Source organism: Mus caroli, chromosome 13 (assembly GCF_900094665.2).
Source record: "Mus caroli chromosome 13, CAROLI_EIJ_v1.1, whole genome shotgun sequence".
Lineage (NCBI taxonomy): Eukaryota > Metazoa > Chordata > Mammalia > Rodentia > Muridae > Mus > Mus caroli.
Window position 1 is genome coordinate 33,557,508 of NC_034582.1, and position 11,427 is coordinate 33,568,934.

At 42.1% G+C, this 11,427-nt stretch overlaps 1 protein-coding gene across 1 annotated transcript in view; it reads left to right on the forward strand.

Annotated features, from left to right (window-relative positions):
- Positions 1 to 2,737: 2,737 nt before the first annotated feature.
- Snrnp48 (small nuclear ribonucleoprotein U11/U12 subunit 48) overlaps positions 2,738 to 11,427 on the forward strand; it is a 23,266-nt gene continuing 14,576 nt past the window's right edge. The window contains exons 1-4 of the mRNA XM_029468601.1: positions 2,738 to 2,918; positions 7,623 to 7,736; positions 7,952 to 8,012; positions 8,777 to 8,851. Coding sequence (XP_029324461.1) covers positions 2,763 to 2,918; positions 7,623 to 7,736; positions 7,952 to 8,012; positions 8,777 to 8,851 — 406 coding nt within the window. The 5' untranslated portion in view covers positions 2,738 to 2,762. The remainder of the gene's footprint in view (positions 2,919 to 7,622; positions 7,737 to 7,951; positions 8,013 to 8,776; positions 8,852 to 11,427) is intronic.

Below are 11,427 nucleotides of genomic sequence, written 5' to 3' on the forward strand. Positions count from 1 at the left end.
TCTTCTTCTTCTTCCTTTAAATTAAAAGGTGGGAACTATGCCATCTGCCATTGGAAATGATTGGTAGCCAAAATTTCCCTTTCTATTTCTTCCACTGGTGGTAAACGACGTGGGGAGGGAAGCAAAGATCTGACATGGAGGCAAATGTGATTCAGTTCTGGGGATCAAAACAATACAGGGGGATTAAATGTGGAGTCGTACAAGGGAAGAGATACACTTGTGTATAAAGCAAAGCACATGACACTATAATAAAAGAGCTGTGTCAAAGACATGGGGGATAGAAGAAGATGACTTCCACTGGCCAAAATTCAGACAAATTTGGATAGTAACAGGAACTATTATGATAATAAAATAATAATGCTCAATTTTAAAACTTAAATTCATTTCCCCTCCCCCTCCCCCCACCCTCACCCCCACCTAATTCTACAGTGAAATAAGGAACAAAATGGAGATGTGACCAGAACACTATACTATGTTGGTTAGTGTTAACTGTGAAGCTGACAAAATCTAGAATCGCCTGAGATGGGCCTCTGGGTATTCCTGTGACGATAGTGGTTTTTTCATGTAATTTTTATTATGAACATGTAGCATGTGTCTTTATTAGCAATGACCTTTCTTTAGATAAGCACGCCGTGATCATCCATAAGGTCTCTGCTTTTGACACACTTGTTATTAAATTGGTTACTTGACACAACCACATGGCGAGTTCCAGGATGGCTCATAAACCTGCTTTCGATAATTTTATTATAAACAAAAATGTTTATATTTGGTTTTTATTGAATTGAGCTTATCTATATCAAATTCCCCTTTTAGAAAAATGACTGCATAGCTAACTGCTACTCTGGCAACAGGCATCCATGTGGTACACAGACATATATCAAAATATATGCAAAATATCATAAAATGCACTTTTTACATGAAAAATATTCAAGACAGCATGTATGACTACTACCTGAGAGTTACAGTATTCTATGTTGTTAACACCATTATAAATGTACAGGATGCTTTACAAACTGTTAAACTGTCACTGAGCTAACATTTAGTCTCAGTGAATACAGTGTGGCCAATGACCACCTAGTGATTTCTAATATAGCCACTGGAAGTTCAGGACCACCACTCTCAGGAGGAGAAGCCAAATGTAACTCAGACAGGAATTTGGTCTCTTAGATACCCCAGCACAGTGGCTGTGCCTTTCTTTAATGTGATTTCTCAAGGAACATGGAACAGATTTTATGGAGCAATAGTGTTTATAACACACAGTCCCCCCCCCCCCCCTCATTGACTGAGGTCCGTGGAGCCAGAACTGCTCCCCCTGTGGATAGAACCCAGAACTGCAGGCAGCTCTTTGAAGTTTGGCTAGCGATGCCTATGTCTTCAAGCGGAGAACTTAAAAAGTTCTTCCCCCAGTTCTGAAACCATCCAACTGTGAAGAATGTCTAATTCCTGGAGTATGAAGGAAAGCTTGTCAAAACTTAATTTAACTATGAAAGGGTGGCAGGAGTGGCCCGGAGAATTGATAAATCCAGAAGAAAGAATATGCTACAAGACAACTGGCCTAAGTCCTAAGTCCTTCACAAAGCCAAATAACTCAATTTTAAAAGAAGGAGAGAGCCCAGGCTGCTGGTGCAAGGCTTTAATCCCAGTGCTAAGGAAGCAGAAGCAGGCACATCTTTGGCCTGGTCTCCAAACTGAGTGCCAGGTGAGAGAGTCAGGGCTAGATAGTAAGACTCTCTTAAAGAGGAGAAAGTAAATGGAGGGAGAGGGAGAAGAGAGGAGGCTGTTTTCTCTCTCTCTCTCTCTCTCTCTCTCTCTCTCTCTCTCTCTCTCTCTCTCTGCTTTCGAAACAGGGTTTCTCTGTATAGCCCTGGCTGTCCTGGAACTCACTTTAGACCAGGCTGGCCTTGAACTCAGAAATCTGCCTCCCTCTGCCTTCCAAGTGCTGGGATTAAAGGTGTGTGCCACCATAGCCTGGCTCTTGCTCTTTCTTTCTTTCTTTTTTCCTGGCTCTTTCTCTTTCTTTCTTTCTTTCTTTCTTTCTTTCTTTCTTTCTTTCTTTCTTTCTTTCTTCCTTAAAGATCTATCTATTTATCTAATGTATAGGAGTACACTGTAACTGTCTTCAGACACACCATAAGAGGGCATCAGATCCCATTATAGATGGTTGTGAGCCACCTTGTGGTTCCTGGGAACTGAACTCAGGACACCTCTGGAAGAGCAGTCAATGCTCTTAACCAGTCCTGTTCTAAATTAAGAAATAATAACCAATCATAGCCAATTGGTTAAAACATAATTGCTTTAAGAAGAATTTGAAGAGCTGTTTCAGGAATTTTCTGTTTGATCATGCATTGTGATTATGTAGGAAAATGTTCTGAGGATGTGCATGATAACATTTTGGATAAAGAATCTAGAAGTAATTGTAAGAGTGAAAACGCTGATGAGCTGGAGAAAGGCTACACTGACACTTTTTGTGTTGTTCTTTAAACTTTCCTGCCGATATAAATAATTTCTCCTAAAAACATCGAAGGAGCGGCGGAATGATGCTCAAAGCTAGGACGCAAGTTCTAACCTGCCATGAAAACTAAACCCAGAAGAGCGTGGAAAACACATTTCAAAACTACCGCCTCCGCCCTGCCCGCCGGCTCTTCCCGATAGGCTGGCGCCATCCTGGGGCCCCGCCCACGGTTCCCAGAAGCCCGTGCGCGCCCAGAAGCCCGTGCGCGCCCTGCAGTTCCGCCTATTCCTGCCTGAGGTGAGCTGCCATCATGGAGGCCGAGCCTCCTCCTCTGGAAGAGCGGCGTCGGCTCCAGGAGGAGCTGAGCGAGTTTGTGGAGAGCTGCTGCCGGACGCTGGAGGAGGTGACGGCGTCCCTGGGATGGAGCCTGGATCAGCTGGACCCCGGGGACGAGGCGGAGGCCGAGGTGAGGGGCGAGGTTGCCTGGCCCTTCCCGGGCCGCTGACTTCTCGCCGTGGGAAAGGCGCCGGTGGAGCCCAGGTCTCTCCATCCCGGTGCGATGCAGGGGAGGACAGGGCTCGTCGGGTGCATATCCCGGGGGCGCTGCTGCTGAGGTTGGCGATTTGCTTCGTCATGACATAAGGATTCTGCATTGCGTTAGATTCAGTGTTCACTTTTCTCTATCTTAAACCCGGACGCTTCCCACTCGGACAGGACGGATTGTGGGACGATTAAAGGGCGCCACCAAGGAATGGTAGCTAGCAGCTGACCCCTAAGGAGTGTATTAGAGTGAATTATCCTGACTTTTATTTAATAGGTGCAGGATAGAGGGAATTCGCGTTGCGCAGTGATTTCTTATACCCTCTTTATTTACTATGATGCAGTAACAAGGTTTAAGTCATACGTCGATGGAAATATTTAAGATATATGCAATTTACGTACAAGCTAATCACCATTGTCCTAAAATTGAAGTGGAAATTGGAAAGAAAAGAAAACCCTTCATTGTACCTTTACAAGTATATTTGGAGTTGTGAATTAACCAATATAGTTCATGGCTTAAAGCCTAGTAACGAAGCTGTAAAGATGGATTTGGGGGACAACTGAAAAAGTTTGAGGTATGAATTGATAATTTTATGAAATTTCCAGACCATTGAGAATGGAGGGCCCCACCACTCCTTCATTTATTATCGAGATATCAGTCAGCATCGTGAAATTAACACTTAACCTGTTCTATATTGCACTGCATTACTTCATTTAAAATTCATATCCCAAGGAGGCTAGAATAATTGGCAGCATTTTACAAATGAAGAAACAAAAACATCGCAGTGGGATTGGCAACTGGGACTTGCAGGCCTTCTGATTTCTGAGGTGTATTGTGCTTAATCGCTATATAAAAGTCCATTGTAAAACTCCCAGATTAGACAGTAAACCGTGAAGTACATGATTATCTGGTACTCACTGTTGTAACTGGCTTAAAAAAAATCTGGTAAAAGACTTTGATAGTTTCGAGGCTAGTCCAGATAATTAATCAATTTCCATGTTTCTGCAATAGTGCTTAGAAGATAGCAGTGACCGACCGTCTGTGCACTTGTAGAGTTTGTCATGGGAACAGGGGGTGGGGGTAAAGAAATGACAGCTGTTATTGTGTGGCAAAGTCTGTAATGGGTAGAGTTGAAATTTTTGTAGTACTGGTTATTATACTATGATGGGTCAGAAAAAGCATCTAGAAAAGTATATTCTTTAAAATCTGCGTGGGGCTAGGCTAGAGAGATGGCTCAGCGGTTAAGAGTGTTGGTTCCTCTTCCAGAGGTCCTGAGTTCAATCCCAGCAACCACATGATGGCTCATCAAACCCTATGGGATTTGATGCCCTCTTCTGGTGTGCAGGTATACAGGAAGAACACTCATATACATAAAATACCTAAATGAATAAGCCTTTAAAAACCTGTATGGAGCCGGGCGTGGTGGTGCACGCCTTTAATCCCAGCACTCGGGAGGCAGAGGCAGGTGAATTTCTGAGTTCGAGGCCAGTCTGGTCTACAAAGTGAGTTCCAGGACAGCCACGGCTACACAGAGAAACCCTGTCTCGAAAAAACCCCAAAAAAAAAACAAAACCAAAACCTAAACCTGTATGGATTGGGGGGGGGGGTATAGCCTGGGTAATGGGTCCTCAACTTTTACCTTGTTTCTGGTCTCTTGTTGTCTTGATATTGCATACACCATTCTAGCTGGCCTGTGAGCTTCTGGCTATTTTCCCTTCTATCTTCTATCTCTGTGGGAACACTGAAATTGCAGATGCATGGGTTCTAAGGATTTGAACTCCAGTCCTTTTGATTCCTTTACTGAGACATCTCCCCAGCCCTGACCAAAATAACAACAACAACAACTGAGTAGAATGAGTTAGGTCAAGCACAGAGAAAGCATCAGCACACCTAGAAGTCCTGACTTAGATGATAAGATTAGAGAGCCTCAAGTGCTTAAGGATGGTTAGAACATTAGGAGGAGAATTGCGTGTAGCCCGCCTGTGCTACATGATCTAAATGGGAAGTACAATGGTAGCAGGTAGCGGCTGTATAGGTTATAAGGAGCCTTATAAAGACCCTTGTCAGGCACATTGGAGAATCTTGTTTTCTGTTTGTTTGCCTTTTTATGAAAAAACAATGGCAACAGGGGAGGCATAGACAGACTTTAAGTCAGGGAATATCCAAATTAAATTTGTGTTTTAATAAAATACCCACTAATATGTTTTTAGTGCAGAGTACCAAGCCCTGCTTCAAATGGTTTCTGTGTATAAACCCAGATATTTATATTTATTTAATCTTTATGATATCTTTGTGAGATAAGGGTCCATTGCTTCTTTTTACAGAAAAAGAAAATAGCTCAAGGAGAAGTTAGTTATGTTACCCAATGTCTTATAGTTAGTAAATGGGAGAGCTGGGGTTTCCAAAATGGCTACATGGTGGAGAGTGTGGTAGAATGTAGTAGAGAGCAGCCATCCTGGAAGCAGAGATGGGGAGCAGTAAGATAGCTGTTGTAATCCAGAGAAGGAACAGGACATTCTGAATTGGTCAAGTGGCACTGGGGCTAGAGAGAACTCTGGGATTTCAAAGACCCTTAGGAGTTAAAATGTCAGGACTAGGTGGCTGCTTGGATGTGGATGGTTAGGGAAGAGGCAGGCTTTTCTTGAGCAGGTGGCACCTTTCACTGAAATGGGAGAAGGCAAGTTTGAGTGCTAGGAGGCTTTTGTGTTGTTGTGATTAAAACACCCAACCACAGCAAGGTAAGAAAGGAAGGTGTGATGATCAGTTTGACACAATGCAGAGTCATCTGGGAAGGGAGTCTAGGTTGGCCTGTGGGGTCCCCCCTCCCTCCCAGGAGGGATTTATTCACTGGGTTAATTAAGGTGGGAAAATTCACTCTGAAGGTATGCAGCACTATTTAATGGACTAGGCCCTGTACTGAATTAGAAGAAAAAGGCAGAATACCAACACTGCATGTGTTCCTTCTGTCTGCCCATAATTCTGGATGTGAATAGCTACTCCAAGGTTCTGCCACTCTGACTTCTCTGCAGAATTGCCTGTAGCCTGGAATGATGAGCCAGATACACTTTCCTCTAAGTTGTTTTTGCAAGGTGTTTTATCACAGCAACAGACACAAAACTAAGAAGGCTTACAGTTTAAGGTAAAGTCTATTATGATAGGGAAGTCAAAGCTATAGGAGTGTGAAGCCGTTGGTAACATTACATCTGCAACCAAGAAGAGCAATGAGTCTTTGTGCTCAGCTCATTATACAGTTTAGGAACCCGGCCTAGGGAATAGTTCCACCCACAATCTTCAACCTCAATTAACCTAGTCAAGGTGATTCTCCATAGACCTAAGCCAGAGGCCCACCTCGTAGGTGATTCTAGATTTTATTAACTTGACAGCCAAGATTAACCATCACATAGACCATGAATATATTGAATTTATTTTTGTTCATGTTGGACTTTTAGTATAAGGTACTTAATAATAATATAAAGATTAAAGAAAATTAACTGTGTGTATATGGTGTGGGGGTCGTTCAGGGCATTTGTGTGGAATCTGTTTCTCTCTCTTTCCCTGTGTGGGTTCCAGGAGTTGAGCTTAGGCCATCAGACTTTCTTGTTGAGTGCCTTGCCCACTGAGCCACTTGTGGTTCCTAGTGTATGGATCTAAGAGAGAAACATTGGCCTGATGAGATGGATTCAGGAAACGGAAGCAGAGTGAGAGCTGAAGGCAGAGTATTGCTGGGAAGTGTAGTGTTGAATGACAAGAGGTTAATGATTAGAATTAATGAAGTACAGACTGCAGGAGACCAAAGAAGAACCAGACAGGTAGAAAGACTGAACCATTTATCAAGAGCTAGATGCAGTGAATGGCTGTAATCCCAGCACTCCAGAGGATGAGTTAGGATTGCCATCAATTCAAAGCCAGCCTGGACTACATAATAGGAGCCTGTCTCTAAACAAGCAAGCAAAACAAAGGCTGCGACGGTGACTCGGTTGATAAAAGTGCTTACTTCAGAAGCATGAGATTTCCTCAGAACCAGTGTAAACCAGGAACAGCAGTAAAAACATCTCTGACCTCAGTGCTGGGGAAGTGGGGGATTTGCTAGCTAGCTGGTAGAGTGACTGAGAAAGGCCCCTGATATTGGTCTCTGGCTTCCACATGCTCATTGACACATGATCCCTACACACATATGCCTATGATCAACAGAGAGAGAGAGAGAGAGAGAGAGAGAGAGAGAGAGAGNAGAGAGAGAGAGAGAGAGAGAGAGAGAGAGAGAGGAGATACCAGACTGACAGCACAGCTTTGGATAGTAGACCATGACTAGGGACTCTAAGACAACAAGTATGACATGTTCTTTGGCATCAGTGGCAGTAAGGTTGCTGGTGGCTAGTGCCAGTGAGGTACTTGTGGCAGAGGTGAGGAATGGCTATTTGTGAGGCTGTGGAGATAGTGAATGCTAAACTTTGAAGGGCTGTAGAGAGGACAGAGGCTTTAGAAAGATGCATTGAGAGAACTCCCTTTCTTCCTTCTCTCCCTCCCTCCCTTTTTTAATACAAACACCCACATTGGATTGAGGCCCACAGAAGAGGAAGTACTAGGCTGTTGTTTAAATGCTATTTTTCCCCCTTGTGTTAATTTTTACAGGATGAAATCGTCATATGTCCTTATGATTCCAATCATCGCATGCCCAAATCATCACTAACAAAGCACATGGAATCTTGCAGATTGAGGAAACTGGGATATACCAAAGAGGAAGAGGTAGCATTGTTTATTATATACTATCAAGAAATTCATTCATTAGTAAATCAGGAGAGTGTATTGTGAGCCTTTGTAGAGTAGATGGTATTGTGTTTAACATCACAAATTGTTATTTATTTAAATAGTGGTATTATTTATCTCAAATCTTAAAACAGCCAACTGTGCAATCCTTAACAATATTAATTGAAATTTGTTTTTGTTTTTTCACTATCTAGAATGAAATGTACAATCCTACTTTTTTCTATGAAAATTTGAAGATTCCTTCAGTTACTTTGAGTAAGTATATTAGATTATAATTGAAATTAGCCTAGTTTTGTATTTTTCTTTTTAAATTAACAAAAAAAAATTGGATATTATAGACAGGCTTATGACCTTGAGTTCCTTAAGCTTAAAGAATTAACACAGTAAAGCAGAGATGTGATTTGAAAATGAACTGGGTTTATGTTAACTGGGAGTAAAGATCCTGGAACATTTTGTATAGTGGCCAGGATGGTGGGAAGGCAGAGGCAGGTAGATCTCTCTGAGTTCAAGGCCAACTCTGTTGCAATAATAGATCCCATCTTACAAAAACATACAAACAAATTATACAGTAGAGTACATGCCTCCTTTCTTGGTTATAACAAAAATATAACTGAAGATATGAGGGAGGGTGGGCTCACAGTCCATAGAGTGGACTGAAGATGAGGGAAGATGGAAATGTGTGCCAGCTATGTGCAGTATATGGCTAAAGCCTTGATGGACCTCAGGATTCCACTCAGATGGTTGTGTAACTTTTGACTGCCTGAGAGTCTTTATTAGTTTGTGTGGCCGTGGAGATTGAACCTAGATTCTCTAGTCTGCAAAAATTATGATATATTTAATAGATTTCAAGTGGTGTCTGGGTTCTAATTGAATGTACTTATTAGTTTCTTCAACTTGTACCTGTCAATCCTGAATGCCTCATTATATTTTTCTGAACTAATTGAAGTCTGATCACTTCTTGGGCTCTGAAAGAAATTTTATTGAAGTTATAGGCAATGATGTTGGTTTTTCTTTTTCAGATAAGGATTCACAGTTCCAGATAATTAAACAAGCTAGGACTACGGCTGGGAAAGATGGTGATTGTTATAGCCAGAGTAAGTGTTGTAGTTTTAGCTAATGCGTGAATCAGGGTGCTTGCTCCTGTAATCACAGGCTGTGTGTGCTTCTCAGGATCGTTACATTTAACAGGAGATGGCTTACATTGTCCCAGCTTTGTCAGCTGTTTCCTACTAGACACATTGGAGCTCTCTTACACACTCTCTCAGCCAGGCTGCTGTTTTGGCATTATCTGTTAGGTGTGGTTGCCTTGTGGGTAAGTTTTAAACATTGTTTAGTAAGTCAGTGTCCTGGATACCAGTGTCTTGTCTTGTTCTGTTCAGGTGCAGGTACCTGACCCTGAGAGTTGGTTGAGAATATTGAAACACAGTACATAGCATTAAAAGAGTACTTTCCGTTGTTGGTCTCGGAATAGTTCCTCCCAGGTTTGAATTTGAAATCTTTTTGGATTTGCCCTCTTTGAAATTTTGGATGCTTCAGGAAAAGAAGACAGGACAGTAGTTTTATGTGTAGTTTTATTAAAGCATTTGTGGGTTTTCTCATACCCATCTTTGGAGCTCTTCAAAATATTTCTGCCTTGGAATTTGTCAGAAACAAGGATTTTGAAAAAAGAGAAATTAATTAAGGTTCTTAGAAAATAAAAGATGAGTTTTACCCAAATGGGAGGAAGTTAATAAAGAGTTTCAAAATTTGAATCTGGGTGTGATGTTTAGTCCACACAAGTGGCTCCGCTTGCCAAGGTTGTCCTTCTGTCCTTCCTCACTCTTTCTGTGGTTATCATGGCAGGTTTTCCCCCTTGTGACTGTTCTCAGAAGCCACTGTACCACTGTCTGGACTTGAGTGGACTGTGGCTTTAGAAGGAAGATTGTTTTTCCTCGGCCTCTGTTCTCGGGATGGTTCCTTCCAGCAGCCAGAAGCACGGTTTGCTTGTGCAGCAGCATGGTGGTGGCACATAGGCCATCCGAGGACAACTTCAGGGGTCAGGTCTCTCCTCCCACAGTGTGGCTTCCAAGGGTTGAACTTATGTGTCAGGCTTGGTGGCAAGCATCTGTACCCACTGAGCCATCTTGCCATCCTAAGATTATTTCTTGTATTTCCTTTTAAAGTGTCTATTTTTATGTCTGTTGGCTTCATCTCAGCTTTTAAATGTACAAATGACTGATCTGTGATGACTGAAGTCTTTCATGATCTCAGTTGTTTCTGCGTATTGACCCTGTTAGTTAATAGACCAGTTCAAATAATTTTTTTTAAAGTTAGTTTGTTTTTTGAGAGGCTTGGCTTTTAAGATACTGACTGGTTTAGATAGATTAATAAATTTGCTTTGCTTTGGAGTTGACAAACTACTTGGGTCATCTAATCCAGTGTCTGTATTTTACAAATACGAAACAGACTGGCTGATAGGGCCAGTTTGATAAAGTTCATGTGTTGTTGATGTAAAGGCCTCAGTGATCTTGTTACTGAGTAAGGTTCTCCCCCTCCTCCTTTGCCTTCCCTCTTTGAGACAGGGCCTCTAGCCCAGGCTGCCTTTAGTCTTTACAGTGCTCTTGTCCCAGATGGTGGTCTGGACACCTAGAACACATCGAGCTACAGATCTAGCTTGTCCTTTTGCTTTTGAAAACTTCCTTTTCCCTGAGCTCTTTTATGTGTTTCTTTTTCCCAGCAAACTTGTATTGTGTTGAAGTGTTTTCACCTTCATATTAGATGAAGAGATTCACCTTTGCTAGCTAACAGTGGGGCTGCATCCAAAATGAAGCTCCGACTTGTGGCCCAGGCTTCCTATTGAGTTCTTGTACTGTGGGTTAGAAATGGTCTTCCTGGAGTGAAAATTGTGCACTGGGGTTCTGGGTGATGTCACTGTGAGCAGTCAGACTGCACATACGTGCCCAGGTCAGTACTGCTCACCCCTGCGTATGGAACGTGGGAGGTTTTGTTCTGTGCCTGTAGTATTTTGTATCTTGTATCTTGTAGTATTATGAGAATACTCATGACAAGAGCTACATTAATTGGTAACCTGATCTAAGAAAAAACTAATGTGCACAGTGTTATTAGGACATGGGTGAGTTTTTTATAAGTAAATGGTTTAGAACATGTCAGCTTGTGTGAATTTGTAGAACTAGACAGTAAGATTTGGACATTGAGCCCAGTTCATCACAGGAGCTAGTTTGGTTTGTTTGTTTGTTTGTTTGTTTGTTTGTGTTGCTGGGGATTAAACTCGGGGCATCTAAGAATTTCTTGAACAGCTCTTCTCCGTGGAGTAGAGAACTTATATTTGACTTGGAAGTCTTCTATCTTAAGATTTGATTTCTTTGAATAACTGTTTTAATGCAATCTGTAACCTTCTTTTAAGAATGTATTTAAATCCCATGTAGAGTTCTGCATTTTTTATCAGCATTATCTTTGTGGTATACTTACATCTTGGATATTGTCACATGTCTGACTGAGGACTGCCTTCTTACTGATTGATTTATGTGAGCATGAAGCAGTATGTGTTTCCCATTCTGATTAAGAGTGGAAGTGCAGCCGGGCGTGGTGGCGCACGCCTTTAATCCCAGCACTCGGGAGGCAGAGGCAGGCGGATTTCTGAGTTCAAGGCCAGCCTGGTCTACAAAGTGAG